Below are 24,172 nucleotides of genomic sequence, written 5' to 3'. Positions count from 1 at the left end.
CCTGGGCGTGAACAACGAAGAAATGGGAGAAGCAGGGAAATCTTCCAAATTTCTGGTTTGAGGGCAGCATGGGTGGTGGCGCCATCACTGAGCTACAAGGAATGCAGAATGTTACTGTGATAAATATAGTTATGAGTGCTTTTGTTTCCTTTTCACAGGCCCGCTACAATTTCTAAAGAGAAAGGCATGAGCTCTCAGAAAGACCACAATGGGCCTCGTAAATTGCTCTATTTAAACTCTCTAGGAGCAACGAGATGCAGAAGATCATTAAGGAATGCAATATTCCATTTGGTGATAGTTCCAATATTAAAATAGACTGACTTTGATGCAATAATAATCATATCTAATGAATACAAAAGGTAGGCTGTTGTTCAATTATTTTCTCTAAAAAATAGAGTGTTCAATTTCTCATTGGGTCAAATAGGGGGTTATTAAGTTCATTACCAATGATGTTATTTTTGGCCGTATACCTTTCGAGAGGAGTAGTTGTCATGCATGAGGACTTCAGTCCTTGCCAGAACAGGACAGTGATGAGAGCACTGTATCCAGGGCAACGGAGAGTTCAGGCTTTTCAGTTCGTAAATAATCATGCCTCAGCTTGCCCTTTGTAATGTTGGTCTCCGAGCTACTTTGTAACAGAATGAGCTTGTTCAGGGGGCCACTGTTCTCTTTCTTTCTTTTGGTTTAAATGCCTGCTGAGGAATATTTTATAAGAAAGGCAATGTTTCAATTCCATTGTAAATCACAATGGCAAAAAATCTGCATCTTACTCTGATGTTTAAGCTCTGGCTGCAAGGATACTCTGCACACAGGGGTATTTTTGATGGGTGGGTGGATATTCTTTGGCACCAAGGCTACTGAAAGCATTATGCATGCTTGGTCATTCAATTTAATGAGGAGAAAGAACATTAATGAAAAATGAACACCATCCCTCCCACCCCATGTCCTTAGAACCAATTTGAATTTCTCCTCTGTGAAGTCTTGTAAGTCCTCTCCAGAGCAGAAATCCCACCTTCTGCTGGACATTGGCAGCACTCATTTGACAACTGAATCCCACATCAAAAGTCACCATATCGTGGTGGTTAGGAGCTCAGAGTCAGGAGTCATGCCACACTAGTTCTGAATCACTGTACTCAGGGTCTGCATTTTCTCCTCTGGAAATGGGAAAGCAGTGCTTCAGCAGTGCTTTCCACATGGGAGAGCAGGAAGCAGTAAATTAGATAACACATGTAAGGCTAGTGCCAGGGGCTCTGAGATGTCGAAGGTCCACAAAGATGCTGGAGGCCTGGGAAAAAACCTGGCTTTAAAATTCAAGAGGAAATTCTAAAATCAATAACTATTTAATGAAATACTTCATACCATGAGTTATCCATTGTCAACTTCGCTTGAACTCAATCTTTACATATTTGATTTTAGTATTTTATATTAATATGAATAAAGTTACACAATTTCATATTTCCTTTCAAAAACTGCATAGTAAAAGTTACATGTATTATTGGAGGAAAGTCTGTTTTAATACATTTGATCTGATGTTGAATGTGGCCTTGTAAGTAAATGTCCCTTGGCCTAATCATGTCTTAAAATGTCTCTAGGTGTTTAATAATTTACCATTACTATATTAATACTTTTATTATTCTGCCTTATTATATTTATTGTGCTGTACAGGACCGTTCCGTCAAAGTTTCTGCTTTGTATTTCCACTTAGGCCAGAAGATCCTTGAGGCCAGCATTGTGGAGAATGCACTGTCAAAACACTGGGCTCTGTTCTGGGATCCAACACTGACTGGGTGTGGAACGCGGGCTCAGGATTTAATTTCTTCACCTGAAGTCTGACCTGCTCCGACTCCTCTGCAGGTGCGTAGTGAAGATGACGGCCATGTTTAAAAGTGCTCTCTCTGTGCAAGCCTATGGGCAAATGTAAGCCCCAGAAGCATCTGCAGTGCCTATTATGGCCCTTAGGCACAGGCAAGAGGCAGTGAGTATTTGGGGATTTCTACAAAGGGTTTGTTTCTACCTCAAATCCAAGCAATACTTAGTATATCTATAGTCTCTTTCTTTTTGTTCATTTAACAAATATCGACCCCAGGGTCTGTACTAGGAGCTGGGGATGCAATGGGATACCTAGAATCTATAGTAACATTATTCTTTTTTATTCTTATTTTTAAAATATTTTATTTATTTATTTTTTAGAGAGGGAGAAGGGAGGGAGAACAAGAGGGAGAGAAACATTAATGTGTGGTTGTCTCTCACATGCTCCCTACTGGGGACCTGGCCCACAACCCAGGTATGTGCCCTAGATTGGGAATCAAACCAGCAACCCTTTGGTTCACAGGCTGGAGCTCAATCCACTGAGCCACACCAGCCATGGCTTTTTTATTCTTTCAGTGTATGGTTCTATATATCACTACACAATTAACATACATTATCTAATGTTAAGTAAGACAATTTAAGAAAGATCAATGCCTTCACATTTAAAAGACTACTTCAGAATGGGCTCTGAGTATTTCTGATAGGGGAGCGTGCTCATCTTGGCCCTGATTTGCCCAGGCAAGGCTGGTCTTCATTAGAAAGAAGCTGCTTGCTCCTCGTTAAGGCAATCAACAAAAGTGAAAAGCCTTTGACTCACAGGTGGCAGGCAGGAGTTCCAGGTGGTTGTGTCATCACTGCTGGTACTTATGCTGACATTACAGTTGTCAACCTGGGATGCGCTCAGGCCATGGGAAACCCCAGCATCCTCCAGGTCTTCGTTCTGCTGCCGCCGTAGGCTTGCCAGCATTTGCAACTCGGATTCACTCATCTGGCTGGGCTGATAGTTTCTCCAGTCATACTCCTAACCAAGAGAGGAAAAAAGTGACAGAGCAAAGGGTCACTTGGCCTTTCTTAATTTTATAGCTACCAATGAATGCTACTCCACAGCCCTATCCTTTCACTGGTTCCCCAGTGACAGAGACCACAGCCACACCCTTAATATGCCTTTATATGATGCCTATCCCACCCACCTGTCTTTTTGTTCCTGACCCATCAGCCATACTGTGCTTCACTATGATTCTCTAAACAAAGCATCAGACTCATGCCTGTTCTAGTGCCTGTACCCATGCTAGTCTCTGATGCCATATCTTCTGGCTAACTCCTAGGTGTTTTTTAGGTCCCTAATTATGTTACAACCGTGCAGAAGCCTTTTCTGACAACCACAAACTGGGTCAGTTCTTCCACATTATAGGCTTGCATCAATGCTTAAAGTGTTCATTTTTAGCATCTCTCACAACTGCAGTGAGTAACTGGCTTTGCGTTCACAGGTGGTCTGTCAGCTCTACAAAGGAAGTGCCTTGACTTACTCCCACTGTACTTCCCACATCTGATGCTCAGCTAGTATCTGAGGATGATGAAATAAACAAAAACTCAAGGTAGTTTGTGTTAAAAAGAAAACTCATTTCCCATAAAAATGTCCACTTTACAAGAAACTTGATGAATTTCATCCTTGTCAACATTATGACCAAATCCACTCAACTTACAGTAAGACTGGGAATGACTAATGTTCAAGCCATCAAATAAAATATGAACTCAAGGTGGAACAGGTAAGGTCTGAAGGCCAGAAAGACCTTACAGCTATAATAAACACTTTTATTGATATGGACTTTATCATATATACGTAATCTTTCAGGCACATTTTCCACCCAAGAATAGTACTACAAATCTTTAGAGGCTAATATAAATATTATTTCACTGTACAGGGAAGAAATTGGCATATGGAATTCTTAAAACTGTTCCTTTTCCTCTGGACTAAACCAAATTTGATAACAAATGTTAATTTCAATATTACTAAAATGTCAGCATTGTAAATGAGCTTTATGATTTAGCTCAGGACTGGAATATAAGTTAAAGACAATCTTGAAATTTTCTTGTACACATATGAAATTAGTTGTACTTAAAAAGTTTTTTGCCACGAAACACTAAAAGTTTTTAGATACTATAATCTCTATGCTTACTTCTCAGTGGACCCTCTGAGACAGAGCCTGCTTTCTCTTCTCTTTTGCCTCACAGGAATATAGGAAGTTAAAACAGTATAATTTTGAAAAAATCTTGGCATTTCTATGACATTAAAAGCTTTTTAATAGAGCATTATCATCATCATAATTTGGAGGTTGTGAAAGCATATGATCTGATAATGTGATGTGGAGATTTTCTGGAAAGTTGCCAATGGAAACTCACTTGAATGCTTATAGTTCATGGCTCCAAGCAGCTTGGCACTCTGAGAGACCATGCAATCTCTAACAGGAGAGTTCAGGAGTATTTAATATGCTTTGAGAGTTCTTGGAACAAAACAGATATCACAAGAAGATGAACAAAATTTATATTCCAAAGAAAAACATGAAAAATGAAAAAAAAGGAATAGAAATAATTGAAATTCAAAAGAAATAGTTGGGAGAGCAACAAACACAAGAAGAGATGCTCAACATTACCATTATTAGTGAAATAGAAACCAAAATCACAATGAGATACTGATACAGGGTGCAGACAGGGGGGCCCCCCAAAAAAAGATTTAGAAAGGTGTCCAGAATTCAAAGTGTATAGAAATATTGGAGAGACATATAAGATGTCCTCACCCCCCCCCACAGGGGGAAGAAAGAATGGAGCCAGGCCATTGAGAGCTATTTTGCATAGCAACAGTTTTGGAGCTAACCTCCGGAAGAATGGTTATTTAACATATCTATAACCTTTAACTGGTTTCATAGATATGTTAAATAGCAGTGGCCAAGTTTGGGGCCAAGGAGGAAGGAGAAGGGGAGTAGCTGGGACTCAAGATGGGATCTATGAGCTGCTCTCCTGAGTGAGGAGGGCTTGGACTCAGGATGTAACTAAGGGCTGCGCCCCTGAGTGGAAGGGCCGCTGTGTGGGAGCTTGGAAAAGACTGGCTCCAGGACATGAAGGGTCCCCGCTTGGCCAGATGAGAGAGAGCCACGCGGTTTCAGCAGAGTGAGGACCCCCTGTTGGTGAGGTGAAAGAGGGAGCCACGTGGTTTTGGCAGAGTGTGGAACCCCTCTTTCCCAGGTGAAAGGGAAAAACCACGCAGCTTTGCCAGAATGGAGATCCCTGCAGCCAGGTGAAGAAGACAGCCACATGCTTTTGGTGGAGTGCGGACTCCTGCAGCTTTGGTAGAAGAGGCCCACGCGGCTTTGGGGTGCCCCCTTTGGCTGCGGGGCCTGAAAAGCAACAGAGACTTTGACTGGAACTGGGTACAAAGGACTCTTGCCAGTGGACTATGAGAGGGTACCACAGTACTTTGGATTAACTCGAGATCCTGCCTGCACAGTGACACAGCTGATGGTGCCAGCGGCCTGCAACACAGACGTGTGCTCTTTTCCTGATTTACGGTACCCGGAGTTGGGACAGAGGGAAGGGAGCGCTGTGTGGGTGTAGGTGTATAACCTAAAGGACTTTGATATTTTAGTGGTGGCATTAGGCCTAAATAGCATTAAATAAACATTTTGTTTCCTTTTCACAAATCTCTGGCATTAAGAGATGTGTTTCCAATTGGCGGCGGACAGAAGGGCCCAGTAGATTTTAGTATTTTGGTTTTTGGGAGGGGCCCCTGTTGTACAGCAGTTTTGGGCATCCCTAGGTGGGCCAAATATTGTATTGCCCCTCCCACGGACCTCCTGTTGTTCGGTAACAGTTTTTGGCGACTCCGCCGGGACGATAATTGTCCGTGGCAGACCGACCCCCTCAGGTGCGAGAGAGTGAGGCTTTGGAATTTTCCCAGTCTCTGAGCATTTCTCTGCGCTCTTGAGGGCATCGGCCGCCTAATCACGCCTGGAAAGGTGAAAAGGAAACGAAGTGAGAAGGGAACAGAGATGTGAAAGTGTTTTGGGTTGAAAACTTGGTTTCTGACTGCTCTTTTGCAATGATGGAGCTGGAATTGTGGGCGACAGCAGGGGAAATACCTGGTCTTTTCGCCACCTGTATTCTTTTTGCTCTGAGCCTTTGTTTTCTTTGTTGGAACTGTGTGAGTAGCTCTACAGAGAAGCATGTAATGGTTCAGAAGGAGAAAGGGGTCTTAGAACCCCTCCCTGATAGTAGATCACAGGAGGAGAGAGATGATGAGGAAAGAAACCTCATCAATGTTCTGAACCCAGGGAATGAGGGACCCCAGACAGCGGTAACTCCCGTGGTGACACTGCTTTCTGGGGAGGTGAGGCCCACTGCGGCTTCTCCTGCCCTGCAAGTGGGAGAAGTCTCCACCACGGATTCGCAGCCTCTGCGAGAGGGCTCTGCTCACCCACTGCAGCAGGGGTTGCCAGGAGCCTCTTTGGCTCCCGAAAACGGAGCCTGCTCTCCACCTGCATTGGTGACTGCAGCCTCAGTGCACCACCCCCACTGGGTAGAGGGTGGCTTTGTGGTGCCCCCTTGCCCGCTGGTGGAAGGGGCCTTAGGGGCTTCCAGGGCTCCTGAAACCGGAGTCTTGGAACCTTCCCAGGTGGGTGGAACCAGAGTCGGGGTGCTGCCATTTTGGGTAAAATGGATGAGCCACGTGAGTGCCCCACCATGGAGGACAGAGCATGCATGGGCATCGCCATCTTGGATGACCCTGCTTGCATGGGTGCCGCCATGTTGGATGACCCCACGTGTATGGGCGCCGCCATCTTGGAACTGGATAAGACTTCTCTTCTGATTTATGGTCTGTATGCTGCTGCTGTGTGGGCACTGCAGCAGTCAGGTTCTCTGTGTAACTGGTTCTGATAGTAATGGCTCTGGTTTTGAAGGTCATGAACTGAGGTCCAAGAGTGACCATCTGCTTTATATGGTATTTGCAAGGTCTAAGTTTCAGAAAGGTGCAAAATGTCCCTGTGAATCTAGGGACTTTTAGTGGAAGGTACCTGTAGTGCTATGAACTTTTAGCTGCCACATACTGAGTTTAACTACTGAGTTGAAGTATAGTCCTTCCCAGTGTGGGAAAGGGACCAAGATTAAAAGAGAGTGATGGTTAAATCTAGATGAGTAGAAATATGTATAAAGAATATGAAAGTTTTAAACCTGGAATAAAGGAAACCTCAACTACTTGTTTCCTGGTTTCATGGGAAAAGCAAGTTTCTCACATGTAGTTCTGTTTCTGATCAGAAACCTGTATTGTAAGACCTAGTGAAGGTCACTGTAGCCGGTTGGGGAGAATGCCTTTGCACCCGGGACCCAGGAAGGGTCATTTGGGGCTGACAAGCGTTTCAGCCTGAGGCAAAGCGGCATGTCTCTGCCATGAGACCGGGCCTGAAGGAGCATGTCTCCAAACCTGTATCTGAAGACCTAGGAAAGGTCACCTGTAACCGGTTGGGGAGAATGCCTTTGCCACCCCGGACCCAGGAAGGGTCATTTGGGGCTGATAAGTGTTTCAGCCTGAGGCAAAGCAACATGTCTCTGCCACGAGACCGGATTGGAAGAGAGCAAGTCTCTGCCATTGGTTTTGCATCTGATCAGAAACCCTGTGTACCTGAAGACCTGTTTAAGGTCACCTGTAGCCGGTTGGGGAGAGTGCTTTTGCCACCAGGGACCCAGGAAGGGTCAATTGTGGCTGATGAGTGTATCAGCCTGAGGCAAAGCAGCATGTCTCCGCCATGAGACCGGATTAGAAGAGAGCAATTCTCTGCCATTGGTTTTGTTTCTGATCAGAAACCCTGTGTATTGTAAGACCTATTGAAGGTCACTGTAGCCGGTTGGGGAGAATGCCTTTGCCACCTGGGACCCCGGAAGGGTCATTTGGGGCTGATGAGTGTATCAGCCTGAGGCAAAGAGCATGTCTCTGCCATTGGTTTTGCTTCTGATCAGAAACCCTGTATACCTGAAGACCTAAGAAAGGTCACCTGTAACCGGTTGGGGAGAATGCTTTTGCCACCCAGGACCCAGGGTCATTTGGGGCTGATGAGTTCTTCAGCCTGAGGCAAAGCAGCATGTCTCCGCCAAGAGACCGGGCCTGAAGGAGCACGTCTCTGTGAGGCACCAGTGGACGCATTGGTGCGAGAGAATGTCTCTACCTGTATTGTTTCGGAACACTGTGTTTCAGATTTTGCTCTGTATCTGCTCTGAAAAGGAAATTGAGGATTCCAAGAAAGGTTAAAACTTCATACTCTGTAAGAAAGTGAACAAAGAAAAGGATTTTCCATTATGCTTTGTATTTTTCTCCCTAACTAATCTCTCCAGAATTTGGCATTCTAAAGGAATGAGTGATGACATAAGGTTTCTTTGCATAAAACCAGTAAGACCAGTCTTTAATAGTGGGTTTTTTAACCAGGACTTTGACTGGAATGTCACGCCTGAAGGAGGCATGTATGGGTTCTGGTCGTTACCAGAAAGCCCTGAGGAACTGGGATTGACCTGTGAAGCTAGCGAAAGCCCACGAGAAAAGCCTGGTACTTTAGTTGGTTGTGCGGTTCGTGCCAATATTTCTAGGGAAGGAACGAAGGTTGCTTTCCTGAAAGATGGCTAAAAGGAACCTGTAGGCACAATGGAGGCTCAAGGACTTGAGTGAAACAACTGGTACAGGCAAAGCCAGATGGCAGGTGTGTGGCTCTGCGTTTGTGCCCTGAGGGGCGAACTGAGAAGTCAATCTGAGGGTTCCCTGTGTCAGTTCCAGCAAAGTAGACTTAGGGATCATAAGTGATCCAGGCTGCTCTTGGTGTGTTTATGCAAACGAACAGTCAAAATCAAAAGCGGGACCCAAAGTAGTCCCTGTAATAACAGTGAGGGTGATCTTAAGGAGAAAAATTATAATTCAAGGAAAATCACAATGCTCAGTATTGGACATCAGAATGGCGCAGCTAATTGTCTTGAAAGTTTGTTTTCATTTGAAAGTTGAAACCAGGTTTGTGATGTTACCGAAAATGTACAATTTACAGGTGCAAAGGATCTTGCAATGGAATGTCTTCCCAAAAGACAGTCTCACAGCGCAGAGACTGGTTTGGGGATTGTTGTGTGAATTAACCTGTGCGTTCTGTTTTCATAGAGTGTATGCCTATGACATGCCTATGCCTGTGAGTGATTGGTTGCAATATAGGCCTCACTTAAGGAGCCCATCTTCGTCATCGCCCCCCTGAGACTCAACGGTTTGGCTGAACTAAGTAGTTGGGTTGGTAAAGGGCTGGGGCAGTCTGTGGGCTTCACTTGAAACTGATTTTCCCTTTTCTGTCTCGATGGCTTGGGCAGAAAGGGCGCAGAAATCTGAAAGGAGGGAAATCTTAATGTATTCCCCTCAGCCTGAGTGAAGTATAGTGGAGCACAAGAGTTTTTAGATAGGTGTAGCATGCCTTGTACACCTTCCACTGGATAAGCCATTCTTTACTGGAGTGTCTGCCTTTGTCAATTAATGGTTATGATTTAATTGTGCTTCCAATTTCTTGCCTAATCTGTCACCTCCAGAATATGACCTGACCGGAATGCCAACAGTCCAGTAATGCCAGCTTTTGGACACCAAGCCTACGACGTCCAGGTGACAGCCAACTGACCAGGACCCTGTAAGGTCTTTCCCCTTACAGGAAGGACTCCCTCCGTGCTGCACCCCCCCTCCCCTTTCAGGGCAGCCCTGACCCCGGAGTACGTAGGACAGCGTCCATTTTCAGCTCGAAGCAGTTACAAGAAGATGAGATCTGCGTCCATTTTCCTTTATATGATTATAAAGAACGTGTATATCTGAAAGGAGGGAATTGATACAGGGTGCAGACAGGGGGCCCCCCAAAAAAAGATTTGGAATGGTGTCCAGAATTCAAAGTGTATAGAAATATTGGAGAGACATATAAGATGTCCTCACCCCCCCCCACAGGGGGAAGAAAGAATGGAGCCAGGCCATTGAGAGCTATTTTGCATAGCAACAGTTTTGGAGCTAACCTCCGGAAGAATGGTTATTTAACATATCTATAACCTTTAACTGGTTTCATAGATATGTTAAATAGCAGTGGCCAAGTTTGGGGCCAAGGAGGAAGGAGAAGGGAGTAGCTGGGACTCAAGATGGGATCTATGAGCTGCTCTCCTGAGTGAGGAGGGCTTGGACTCAGGATGTAACTAAGGGCTGCGCCCCTGAGTGGAAGGGCCGCTGTGTGGGAGCTTGGAAAAGACTGGCTCCAGGACATGAAGGGTCCCCGCTTGGCCAGATGAGAGAGAGCCACGCGGTTTCAGCAGAGTGAGGACCCCCTGTTGGTGAGGTGAAAGAGGGAGCCACGTGGTTTTGGCAGAGTGTGGAACCCCTCTTTCCCAGGTGAAAGGGAAAAACCACGCAGCTTTGCCAGAATGGAGATCCCTGCAGCCAGGTGAAGAAGACAGCCACATGCTTTTGGTGGAGTGCGGACTCCTGCAGCTTTGGTAGAAGAGGCCCACGCGGCTTTGGGGTGCCCCCTTTGGCTGCGGGGCCTGAAAAGCAACAGAGACTTTGACTGGAACTGGGTACAAAGGACTCTTGCCAGTGGACTATGAGAGGGTACCACAGTACTTTGGATTAACTCGAGATCCTGCCTGCACAGTGACACAGCTGATGGTGCCAGCGGCCTGCAACACAGACGTGTGCTCTTTTCCTGATTTACGGTACCCGGAGTTGGGACAGAGGGAAGGGAGCGCTGTGTGGGTGTAGGTGTATAACCTAAAGGACTTTGATATTTTAGTGGTGGCATTAGGCCTAAATAGCATTAAATAAACATTTTGTTTCCTTTTCACAAATCTCTGGCATTAAGAGATGTGTTTCCAATTGGCGGCGGACAGAAGGGCCCAGTAGATTTTAGTATTTTGGTTTTTGGGAGGGGCCCCTGTTGTACAGCAGTTTTGGGCATCCCTAGGTGGGCCAAATATTGTATTGCCCCTCCCTTGGACCTCCTCTTGTTCGGTAACAATACCATCATATGAAAGATAACAAGTGTCGGCAAGGACACGGAGAAATTGGAATTCCCATACACTGCTGGTGGGAACATAAAACGGTGCAGCCACTTTGGAAAACAGCTTGGTGGTTCCTCAGAATATTAAATATGGGCCATGTGGCCCAGCAATTTGCTCTTAGGTATAGAGCCAAGAGAACTGAAAAGAATACATGTTCATATAAAAACTTGTAAATGAATGTTCATAGCAGCATTATTCATAATAGCCAAAAAGTGGAAACAACCACATGTCCATCAATGGATGAATTAGTTTTTGTTTATCCATATAATGAAATATAATTTAGCTGTAAAAAGTAACGAAGTACTGATATATGTTACAGTACGGATGAACCTTGGAAACACTATATTAAGTGAAAGAAGCCAGAGAAAAAAGGTCACAGATGATATGATTCCATTTATATGAAATGTCCAGAATATGGAAATCCAGAGACAGAAACCAGATTTGTGGAACGGAGGGTGACTGTTAATGGGTATAGGGTTTCTTTTTGGGGTGATATTAATGTTCTGAAATTAGGTTGTGCTGATGGTTACAGAATTTTGGGAGCACACTAAAAATTCCTTAATTGTATACTTTTAAAGGGTGAATTTATGGAATATAAATTATATCTCAATAAAAAAGTAGTAATCAGGTGTGAAATGAGACCAGTCACTTGACTTTGGGCTCAACAGTGATCAAGCAACTTACTGTTCTTCTTCTGTCAAGAAATGGAGGTAAATGTTCTGTGCTAAATAGGTATATTATTTGGCTTGTCATTACCAATACATGCTTTTATAATAAAAACGAAAATCTCATTTTCATTTTTATAATTTACTTAAGAAAGCCTTGACATGATGTATGATTAATCCATCCATTCAATTTATTTATTTAATCCATAAGCCTGTACTGTGCTTGAGGTACATCACAGGTGCCAGATGGAAAACCAAGGGACAATGGGGCACTGGTGCAGCCAGACAGATGGAGTCTGGGCCCTAGTTCCTCCACTCACCTGCTGTATGTGACAGGGCAAATTGCCTAACCTCTCTGTGCCTTGTTTCTTCACTTGTAAAATAAAACCATAGTCTATACCTCACGGAGCTTTTGGTAGACTAAATGAAAGGATGTATATCAAATGCTTAGCATAGTCCTGACAAACTAAGGTTCTTCAAACTTATGATTTGTTCTTTTATCAGAAAGTGTTTAAGTACATACTTTCCAACATATGATCATTTTTAAATTAAACATATGTACAACTACATTAAAATAGTATGTATAACTCTTGGCTATTGTAAATTGTGCTGCTATGAACATTGTGGTGCATAGGTTCTTTGAAATTGATGTTTTAGGATTCTTAGGATATAATCCTAGCAGTGGAATTGCTGGGTCAAAAGGCAGGTTGATTTTTATTTTTCTGAGAAAATTCCATACTGTTTTCCATAATGGTTGTACCAGTCTGCAATCCCACCAACAGTGAACTAAGGTCCCCTTTTCCCCACAACCTCTCCAACATTTGTTGTTTGTTGCTTTGTTTATGATAGCCATCCTGACCTGTGTAAAGTGGTATCTCATTGTGGTTTTAATTTGCATCTCTCTGATAGCTAATGATATTGAGCATCTCTTCATGTGTCTCTGGATATTCTGTATGTCCTCCTTGGAGAAGTGTCTGTTCAAGTCCTTTTCCCATTTTTTTAATTGGGTTAGTTGTCTTCTTAGAGTGGAGTTGTGTAAGTTCTTTGTATATTTTGGAGATTAAACCTTTGTCTGAGGTATCATTGGCAAATATGTTTTCCCATACAGTTGGTTGTCTTTTTAATTTAATACTGTTTTCTTTGGCCATGCAGAAGCTTTTTATTTTGATGAGATCCCATTTGTTTATTCTTTCCTTTATATTCCTTGCTCTAGGGGACATATCGGTAAAAATGTTGCTGCGTGGAATATCTGAGATTTTCTTGCCAATGTTCTCCTCTAGGACTTAATGGTGTCATGGCTTATATTTAAGTCTTTTATCCACCTTGAATTTATTTTTGTGTATGGTGTAAGTCTGTGCTGAGTGAAATAGGGCAGGTGTTGAAAGACAAATACCGTATGATCTCACCTTTAACAGGAAGCTAAACAACAAAACAAGCAAGCAAGCAGAATAAAAACAAAGACACTGAAATAGAGAACAAGGGGACAGTGACCAGAGGGGAGAGGGAAGGGAATTTAAGGGGAAAAAAGGGAGGGGTTTGGAGGAACAAAGGAAGGACACAGGGACAAGAACTAAGGGGGGTGGAAATGGGAGGGAGGTGGAGAGCACGGGGCAGGGTGGGCTTGGATGGGAGAAACAGACAGAAAACTACTTAAAAAATAACTAAATAAAAATTTTTAAAAAGCTACTAACACCAGTCAGGTCACAAAATTTCTGAAAATGTTTAACTTTTGCAAGCCAATTTGAGTGATTTTTAACATACATCAGCATAATTAATAAGGACACATGGGCAAAACCAAGGGTGGCATAGGATCAGGGGAGGGAGGTGGGGATGGCTGGGATGGGCAGGGAGTGGTGAGGGGAAAATGGGAACAACTGTATTTGAAGAACAATAAAAAAGATAATTAGGCTTAAAAAAGAAATAGTTTAAAATTTTGCTCCTGAAGCCAAGTGGATTGTTTTGGACACATCTCCTAGGGTGAGCACAATTGTAGTAGGAGACCACTGAGTTGGCAATCAATACTTATGCTCCTGTTATTACAACATTATTCTTTTCTCTTTTCCCCTCTGTCAAGTCTTTCATCCATTCCATACTATATTAGGAGCTGGGAGCACAAAAAACAGGACACATATCTGTCCTCAAGGAGCTCATAGTCTAGAAAGGGAGGCATAACAATTATTCTGAAATGTGCTGTTATCAACACTACAACAGAGATATGTCTAAGATGCTTGAGAAATCAGCACAGAAATGACCACTGTATTTTACTGGGTATAATGCACACTATTTTGCCCAAATTTTGAGGGAAAAATAAGGAAGCACATTATACATGGGTATAATGATTCCTTACCATGGGAATAATAATCCCATGTTTAATGCACACAAAAACACGGGTGCACATTATACACAGCAAAATATGGTAACTGCCCACAAAAATTAGGAAAAGCCTTATAGAAGTTTACAGTGGCATTCAATAGTAATTAAATTTATTGACAAATGGAGTTAGTGGCCTTCAGAGTGAGTGAATTCTCTCCACCGCTGACTTGGTTGAAGCAGCAGCTGGGCAAATAATAGCTGGCTGGAACACTGCCATAATCTGCTGTGGTGGAAATGGACTGATTGGTTCATTCATTAGTTTATTTCACAAGTACTTACTGAGACCCTATTATGTGCCAGACACTGTTGGTGCTAAATTTGCTAAGAACTCTGTATTCCCATGATTTTATTTCATACAACAGTAGTAACAGAGTCTGACTACAGCCTGGAAGGGCAGCCAAAAATGAGCTGAGTGAAAGAGGTGACTTTCTCCAGGGTCATGAGTAGAGCAACTGGTGGCAGAGATAGGTAATTAACTTAGTACCTTGATACATTCATAATCTGCAATCTCTTAAATCATACCTAAACCACCAGAAAGGCTAAATTATTCATTATTTTTTTATACAAAGGTTTGTAATAAAGTCTTTACTTTAAAGTAAATTCTGGCACAAGATGTCATTTAACTAAATTATGCAACTGCTGAGAGGCAAAGTGCTTTATGTAATTCTATCTGTGCGAGGCTCAAAATGCTACTTATAACCCAGTTTCATCTAAAAATATCCTTGTAGGGAAGAAGGGAGACTTTATTGATCAGATATTCTTGGAACAAGGCAACGGGCTCAGGTCCAGGAAATTCGACTGTGCTCAGATTCCAGGCAAGCTCTTCCATCGGGAAGCCACTCAAGCCTTTTGTTTCATTGATCTTTCTTCAGCCATTAGGAGCCTAAGACAGTGAAGGTACAAACACAAGATGTGGCCTCTGCTCTCACAAGCTTTACAATCTAGTAGGGCAAGTTAGGCTACCAAGAAATGAGCATTAAGTAAGGTAGAATATATTGAGGTACTGTATTAATAATCAAGCAGAACCCTGATAATGATTAAAAGGAAAACTAGTAACTCCAGCAAAATGATAAAACACAACAAACAAAAACAACCTTTCAACTAGATGCCCTTACCTAATCTCCCTTCTTAAGATTTTAAGACAGACTTGCTTAATCAATCAAATACCAGCCTACAGACTTTTGCAAGCCTCAGACAGGAACTGTGGCTGACACAAACAAGGCTAAGTTTACAATGGTGGTATAGAGTCAAAATGAGACAGAGCCATTAGCAAGATCAAATGGAGAAACTCATTCTCTTCTACATAGATGAGAGTGTAATAGAACTGGGAGGAAAGTGGGTTGTTATTCTTATTCTAGAGCCCATAAACTCTCAGAGACTCTCCTTCTAAATCAGGTTTGCACTATGACAATGCATGATACCTGGGAACATCCTGTTGTAAAAACTCTTAATAAAAGGTCTACTAAGCAATCCCTGACTCTGTATTCCTTTAAGTTACAGCAACACTCAAAGGGGATGGTGGCTGTTACAAGCAAATACAAAAGACAATGTGAAAAAAGGGAAATATACCAAAGAGTCTGGTGTATTTGGCATACCCGAGAGGCCATTTATAGGATCGGTCAAGGCTTCATGAATAAGATGGTTTCTCAGCTGGGTTTCGAAAGTTAAGGGCAAAAATACCTAAAATCTAATTAAGACCAAATGGCTTCCACTTCCCTTGCTCAAATTTTATGAAAAATCAAAGATTCTACAGAAAGATATTCTTAAGAATTCCCAAATGTAAACTATGCAAATGCCCATGAACAGTAGAATGGATAAATAAGTAGTGTAACAGTCACACAGTAAAACACTAAAAACAATGAAATAAGTGATATATTGAATCTCACAAATAAAATGCTGAGTGAGAGAAATCTGATACGAGAGAGTGTACATTGGAAACTAGTTTTGGGGGTGAGGGACAGTGACAGGAAGGGAGTGCAATTGGGCTTCTGGGGTGTTGGTATTTTTCTGTTTCTTGATCCGGGTGATGGTCACACAGCTTGTTTAGCTTGTGAAACTTCATCAAAGTATATGTGTATGATATGCATACTTCTCCATGACCAGTGAGAGCATGAAAGTGTAAGACAAAAAAAAACAGTAGATCCTGGGAAGTGAGTAATCATTGGCATTACTCTGGGCTGTCTTAGTGGGGGGGAAAGCATTTTGTAAATGTAGCAGGGGGTTGGGTATCACTGGTATTTATTATTAAGAGTTTTGAAGCTGTAATTAGAAAGTTTTGGAAGTTTTTTGAGTCCCAGAATGACAGCAAAAAAAGTAAGTCCATTTTCCAAAGCTAATTTTAAACTCTAATTGGCATTTGATTTGAAGATTAATCTCCTCTCCATTGCTATTTGCAGACAGTGTTTAATTTCTACCCTCACATTTTAATAATAGCTGATGGTAAATTAGTGTCTCAGGGCATCTCTTCAACAACTAGCACTCCTTGAAGACTTGTTTCAAATTCCTGAGCTACACACCCCACACAAGAGTTGGTTCTGATTCGCTGGGGTGCAGGCCCACTGACAATAAGAATGAAGAGAAGACAGAGGCCACAAAGTGAGCTGTAAGGGACGCATACTCGAGGACATAACTCCTTCAAAATATATGGTAGCTTTCAGCATGTGTTTCACTCTGCAAAGATATAAATCAAAACTTAAAGACCAAATCACAGTACAACTTGAAAATCTTCACTAAACTTAAGGGATGCAATGTACACAGCATAAATCAGGAGTCAGGCTACTAGAAAGAACCAGCTGGTCCAAATCTAGGTAATGTTTTATGTTAATGGCATTCATGGACCCAAGGCTTAACAAGCGCCAATGCCACCACCGAAATGTCTCTGACAAAGGTTTTGTTTCTTCAATAAACACTCGACTAGCAGGATGTGTTAGAACACTGGAGAACTGACAGTGAAATGCTGAGAGTGTGTTGGCTAAACAGCCAATGCATTTTCACTGACTCATACTTCTGATAGTCTCTTGATTTTTGTCAAGTCTTTCTATCTACAATTTCTGAAATTTTTGAGAACTTGAAATTGTTCCTTGACAGAATAACTAGCATATTTTTTGCATACCTACCTGCTTAGAAATGAAGATATCAAAATATTCTAATGGCTTTTACAATTCCCTATCATTGCCCGAATTTTGGACCATAATTCCATTTTAAATTATTTTAACATGCCTCTACTCTAGACCACCTTTGCTTTGGTCAACAACTAAATTAGACACTAGTACAAAGAAAGTGAAAGGAACAAACCATTTGGTAGCATGAACAGGAGTTTGGACTGAAAAATGTTCAAAAAGAAGACAGAGAGCTAGGAGGAAGTTCCACTTGAGAAATTTATATGCTTAATGTGAATACTTTTACTGGTAGTACAAATGTTATTTGATTACAAAATTCTATATCTTCAGTAATATACCCAGAAGTATACTGACAGGTAAAACAGATAATGACCTTGTTTTTTCAGAGAAAAGGAAAGAGTGCAGTTTTGAGAAAACATCAAATACTACCCTTTTCCAAAGGTTAATTGGTAGGAGTATTCATTTCAATAAACAGAACTTTCTTACCATAGTTAGTATGATGGTTTATGAAATGCTTCTAGTCCTGTCCAGGTACAATTCACCCTGTCAACCCTGAAGCTCCCATCTACAGCTGAGCTCTGGGAACATGGGAGGCACAGAGAGGCTGGTCTCTGGGAAATGACTGGAGAGACATCATGTCCTGCTTCTGAATATTTTTCTCTCTTCGATATATCCCTGAGAAAATGCCATGTGTTACCTGGCAGAAGTGGCCTGTCAATTCATTCTGATGTTAGTACTTCCTTCAACTGTAACAGAGGAGAAAGGGCACACATAGCCAGCACTTACCAAATACTACCTAGAACTAGTTTCTGGGATTTTATTAAATTGGAAAAGGTTTCATTTGCTTCAGCATGATAGGTATGCTGGTTACATTTCTAATTATTGAGGCTCAGATAGGTTAAGAAATGTAACCAAGGTCACTTAAGTAAGGAGCCAACCAGGACTCAAATCTAGGTCTGTCTGATTTGAGCTGGTGCTCTGAACATGGGAGTCCACTGCTCTTGACTTCTTGGTTTTGAAAAATGAAAATGTAGATATACTTGACACATAGGTCTGTTTGAGGAAGTCCCTGAAGGTGGCAAAGGGGAAGGCTGTATACCAGATGGCCCAGGGCAGATGATACCAGTGGGGACCTCGGGTGTCAGGAGGGGCAGTCACCCCGAAGTGAACCTGTACCAGAGCAATAAGCACATGTATAATACACAGGGCAACCTGACCCTGAAGCAGGTGTTTTGCAACAATGCAGTATTGTTGTAGCAAGAGCAAGTCAGGGGTCAAAAAGGCATTTAGGAATTCTTTAAACAATGGAGTATTGTTGAAAAGACAGCTGCAAAGGCATACCCCAGTGGCAAATTCAAAGAAAGACAGATGGCTTCCCTTTGAACAAAAAGCATTAAACAGCATAGAAAATGGTGAACTTTGTCTAATGGAACAGTGGTTTTAAAATTCGAAAATAATTTACAAATTCACTTTTCTCTAACTTTGTAGAGCACAAATTGCACAGAGTAGTGAACTTTCATTACTTTAAAAAATATGATGATAAATATGCCCCACTCCAATACTGAGCTCCAGTTCGTCAGGAAGGCAATGAAACTCATCCTTTTTCATTATCCAAATTAAATAGCTTGACAATTAAAGGATAAAATTTTCTCACACTATCCCATGGCCTAAAATACCTTTAAAATTATTCTCCTATAATTCAGTTTTGATTTTCAAAAATGGAAATGTGAAAATGAAACTCAAAAGTTATATGTAAATTTTACAATTTTTTCCTATAGAGTTATATATTTTTCTCCTGAAGAGAATATCTCCATTTATAATTAATTGTTTTTTCTTTCTTTATAAAAATAACCATTCTTCGATAAGCTCAGACTTTGTTTTTGGAGCCATAGAGCCTGTTATGCGCATCTTTTTTATTTGTTGGTTTGTTTAAAGATGCACATAATGACATTTGTAGGTTTAAAATGATTCATTCAAAATTGTTTGAGTGCAATTATACATGTGGAAAATTTTAATTACCTGCTCTCTACATGGTTGCAATATTACCCAGAGGGCTGTACTTCTTTCTCAATTAAAAATATCTGAACTTTATTAAAATATGAACAAAACATTGCAAGGAAGCAGTTTACGAAGCAGTCCTTAAAAGTAACTAGTACCCTTCCATGCCATATCAGGGGACTGGGAAGACAGTGGTCCTGCACCTTTCCTTTTTTTTTTTTTGTAAGAGCCTTTAATTTTCTTTTTTCATAAAATTGCTTCATGTTTACACTTGTGAGAGCTCAAATTTTCAGTGGGCTTTCCACTTATAATTCCTGACTGCAGTACCTTTATGGCTAAGTAGATGGCTCAGGTCTGTTCACAGCGATCTGCAACCCAGACAGTGACATGACCACCCGTTCACTTGGTCGCTGAAGTTCCCAACCTAATGTCCTCCTCCCTCTTCCCCATGTCCTGCCAGTCCTACCTCTCAGATCTGCCAGCACTGTACCACTTCTCTTCACTGCCACTCTCACTGCCAGCAATGCCTCCACTGCTTTCTCTGCTGCTGTCCCTGCCCTGTTGCATCCTTCTTGACACAGCTGGGAAACTTTTTGAATGTAAGTGTAATTGCTTGCTTAACACCTTCAAAGACTTGGAATACAGGCTACCCTCCTCACCATGGCCTCCTTGACTTTTTGTGATCTGGGCTCTGTTTATCTCTCTGATCTCATTCCCTTCTACTTTCCATACCCCTTTTGTCCCAGCTACGTTATTCAAAAATGCCCTTGTCAGGAGCTTTCTTTTTTTCCTTTTTATCCACTTATTTTTTAATTTTTTTTAAATTTAAATTTAACTATTTTAATTGTTGTTCAAGTACAGTTTTCTGTCCTTTACTCCCATCCCAGCCCACTCCCCCAATACTCCGGCACCTCCCTCCCATTTAACTACTGCTCCTGATGTCTAAAGCACTATTGCCAGGTTCTTTGCATAGCTGGCTTTTTTCATAATTTACATCTCAACTCAAATATTACCTACTCAGATAATACCTAAAGCACACCATTCGGCACAACCCTGCCACTCTATTACATCACCCTGCTTTTTCTTCTCACATGTTTATCATAGTTTACAATCATTTTATGTACTTGGTATTACTGTCTGCATCTCCCAACAGATACACACCTTTGAGGAGAAGGGGCTTATCTGTCTTGGTCAGTGTAGGATTTCTTAGATTTAATACCAAAAGCACAAACAACCAAAGAAAAGAATAGATAAACTGACTTCACTAAAATTAAAAGCTTTTTTACTTCAAAGGATATCATCAAGAAATGAAAAGGCAGCTCAGTGAAGACTTTTGGCCAAGATGGAGGTGTAGGTAGATAAACTTTGCCTCCTTGCACAACCGAAAGAAGGACAACAACAAATTTAAAAACAAAAACAACCAGAACTGCCAGAAAATCAAACTGTAAGGAAGTCTGACAAACAAGGAGTTAAAGAAGAAATATTCAACCAGACCAGTAGGAGGGGCAGAAATGGGCAGCTGGGGTGCACAGAACTTGGGGCAAGGTGGTGGCTGGAGAACTGGGCCAGGCAAGGCAGCAATGATGGATGGGGTGAGGAAGTCGCTGGTGCAGTGAGCCGTCCCACATTTGCATGCAGAAAAACCTGTGGGAACAACTGGGAAGCAAGACAAACCACACAACCCAGGGTTCCAGTGTGGGGAAATAAACCTTCAAAATCTCTGACTGAGAAAACCTGTGGGGATTGAGGAGGTGTGAGAAACTCCCAGGCTCATAACAGAGTTCACTGGAGAGACCCACAGGGTCCTAGAATGTACACAAGCCCACCCACCTGGGAATCAGCACCAGTTTACTTGTGCATAGCAGCAGAAGTGACTGAAAGCTGGCAGAGAGCTGAGCAACTGGCATTGTTCCCTCTTGGACCTCTCTACCCACATACAGCGCCACAGTGCAGTGATGTGGCTCTGCCTCCTTGAATATCTAAGGCTCCACCCCTTACTACATAACAGGTGCACCGAGACCAAAAAAAAAAAAAAAAGAAAAAAGAAAAAAGAAAAAAACCAACAACAATGGCCCAAATGAAAGAACAGATCAAAGCTCCAGAAAAAATACAACTAAACAACAAAGAGATAGCCAACCTATCAGATGCATAGTTCAAAACACTGGTAATTAGGATACTCATAGAATTGGTTGAGTATGGTTGCAAAATAGAAGAAAAAGTGAAGGCTATGCAGAGTGAAATAAAAGAAAAGGTACAGGGAGACAAAAGTAACAGGAAAGTAACCAGGACTCAAATGAATGGTTTGGAGCAGAAGGAAGAAATAAACATTAAACCAGAACAGAATGAAGAAACCAGAATTCAAAAAAAATGAGGAGAGGCTTAGGAACCTCCAGGACAACCTTAAATATTCAAACATCTGAATCATAGGGGTGTCAGAAGGAGAAAACAAAGAGAAAAAATTGAAAATATATTTGAAAAAATAATGAAGGAGAACTTCCTTAATCTGGCAAAGAAACAGACTTCACGAAGTCCAGGAAGCTCAGAGAGTCCCAGAGAAGTTGGACGCAAGGAAACACACACCAGGGCACCTCAGAATTACATTAGCCAAGATTAAAGAGAAGGAGAGAATCTAAAAAGCAGCAAGAGAAAAGGAGACAGTTACCTACACAGGAGTTCCCATAAGACTATCAGCTGCTTTTTCAAAAGAAACCTTGCAGGCAAGAAGGGGCTGGAAAGAAGTATTCCACATCATGAAAGGCAAGGACCTATATTCGAGATTACTCTATCTAGCAAAACTATCACTTGGAATGGAAAGGCAGATAAAATGCTTATCAGATAAGGTCAAGTTAAAGGAATCCATCATCACCAAGCCCTTGTTATATGAAATGTTAAAGGGACTTATCTAAGAAAAAGAAGATGATGAAAAATATGAACAGTAAAATGACAACAAACTCACACTATCAAAAACTGAACCTAAAAAACAAAACAAAACAAAAACAAACTAAGGAAACAACTAGAATAGCAGAAGTAGAGATCACATGGAGGGTTATCAGTGGGGAAGGGAGGTAGGAAATGGGGGAAAAGGTACAGGGACCAAGTAGCATAAATGGTAGGTAGAAAATAGACACGGGGAAGGTTAAGAATAGTATAGGAAATGTAGAAGACAAAGAACTTATATGTAGGACTCATGGACATGAACTAAGGTTGGGAATATAGGTGGGAGGGGGGTGTGCAGGGCGAAGGGGAATCAGGGGAAAAATGGGATGACAACTGTAATAGTGTAATCAATAAAACATACTTAAAAAAATGAAAAGACAGCTTACAGAATGAAAGAAAATATTTGTATGTCACATAACTGACTAGAACCATGTATCCAAACTTTTACAACTGAACAATAAAAAGACAAGTAATCCAATTTTAAAATAGGCAAAGTATTTGAATAAGCATTTCTCCAAAGGATATATATATATATATATATATATATATATATATATATATATATATATATGGCTCAGAGGCACATGAAAAGATGTTCAACATCTTTAGTCATCAGGGAAATGCAAACCACAACCACAACGAGATACCATACCACAGGATGGCTTAAATAAAAAAGAGACAATAGGTATTGCCCAGGATATGGAGAAATGGGAACCCGGGCCCCACTGCTGGTGGGAATATAAAATGGCACAGCTGTTTTGAAAAACAGTTTGGCAGTTTCTCAAGTTAAATGTAAACTTCCATATGAACCAGCAATTCTCCTCCTAGGTCGACACTAAGAGCACTAACACATATGTCCGCACAAACTCTTGCACATGAATGTCCAAACTCTTGCACATGAATGTCCATGGCAGCCTCATTCATAACATCTCTAAAGTGAAAACAACCAATGTCTATCAATTGATAAATGAATGGGCAAATATGGCATCTCCATATAATACACTACTATTCAGGCATAAAAAGGAATATGCTGCTATAATATGGATAAACCATGAAAACATTATGCTAAGCAAAAAAATCAGAGACACAAAGGTCACATATTGTATGATTCTATTTATATGAAATGTTGAAAATAGGCAAATTCACAGACACAAAAAATAGATTGGTGTTTTCCGGGAGTTTAGGGGGAGAGGAGGAATGGGGAGTGACTGTTAATGGGTATGAAGTTTCTTTCGGGGTGATGAAAACGATTTAAAATTAAAAGTGGTGAAGGTTGTACAACTTTGTGACTATAATAAAAAAGGCTCAATTCTGTGTTGTGTGAATTAAATTCTTAGTAGTTATTAAAGAGTCACCCCTCTAGGTTTCTGGGATCTGGAAAAAAATCCCTTTGTGGAGTTAGCATGCACACAACACTGTTCAGAGTACACTTGTTTCCACAGATTCATTCCTGCAAACATCTAGCGGGGAGAATGTCAACTATGAGAACCCTTCTCACTATGACCATGAATTTCCTTTTTAAATTGTGTCTCTGGAAGAACCCTCCATTTTCATTGTAAATTCATTTTGAGATGGGGCAGGCTCTCTATGCCTTCAATAATTTTTTATCCTATTAAACTGAGATGATCATACTCATAAATTGTAGCGATCATGTGAATTGTTACAGTCAAATTTTATTAGTCTGAGTTTTGACACTGATGTCAAACCTCTCTGCACGAATGTGAAGCAAAGCTTCTGTGCCTCTATCCCTTCAGCAAAGACACAGCGCCTCTGCCTTTCATCTTTCTGAGGTCGTTGCTCTGTCAGTCTCCTCAGCTGTAAAATGGACTAGCGGCAGCTCAGAGGGCTGCAGTGCAGAGCAGGCCCGCATCAGGTTTGTGCTGGGAAGTCTGAAGTGTGCAGCCGTAAGAAGCGTCTCCTGAGATAATGGAAACATTTTCTGGAAACTGTCTTGTCCTAAAAGCTTCTTAAGTGAAAAGAACGTGTGAGGGAAAAGTGCCCTGCTCTCTCTCCTTTGCTTCTTTCACTATTTCCAGGTATCACAGAGAGAACTATTCTTTTAGGAAGTGGACTTTAGCTAAGCGGCCAGATACTTTAAGACCGTTTGTGCCTGAAGCTCATAAGATGATTTTGATGCTCTGGTTTTATTTCTATGGGGAGATAAAAAAAGAAAATAAA

At 41.5% G+C, this 24,172-nt stretch overlaps 1 protein-coding gene across 5 annotated transcripts in view; it reads right to left on the bottom strand.

Annotated features, from left to right (window-relative positions):
• Positions 1–24,172, bottom strand: part of CFAP20DC (CFAP20 domain containing) — a 242,894-nt gene that overhangs the window by 51,611 nt on the left and 167,111 nt on the right. For all 5 annotated transcript variants that reach the window (XM_037137429.2, XM_037137431.2, XM_037137430.2 and 2 more), the window contains one exon: positions 2,627–2,830. In XM_037137429.2, coding sequence (XP_036993324.2) covers positions 2,627–2,830 — 204 coding nt within the window. The remainder of the gene's footprint in view (positions 1–2,626; positions 2,831–24,172) is intronic.

The sequence above is a fragment of the Artibeus jamaicensis genome, unplaced genomic scaffold (genome assembly GCF_021234435.1).
Source record: "Artibeus jamaicensis isolate MK-2021 breed Jamaican fruit bat unplaced genomic scaffold, CSHL_Jam_final contig_519, whole genome shotgun sequence".
In the NCBI taxonomy this organism is placed as follows: domain Eukaryota; kingdom Metazoa; phylum Chordata; class Mammalia; order Chiroptera; family Phyllostomidae; genus Artibeus; species Artibeus jamaicensis.
Note: the sequence above shows the minus strand (reverse complement) of the source record. Positions and strands in the feature narration are given on the sequence as shown.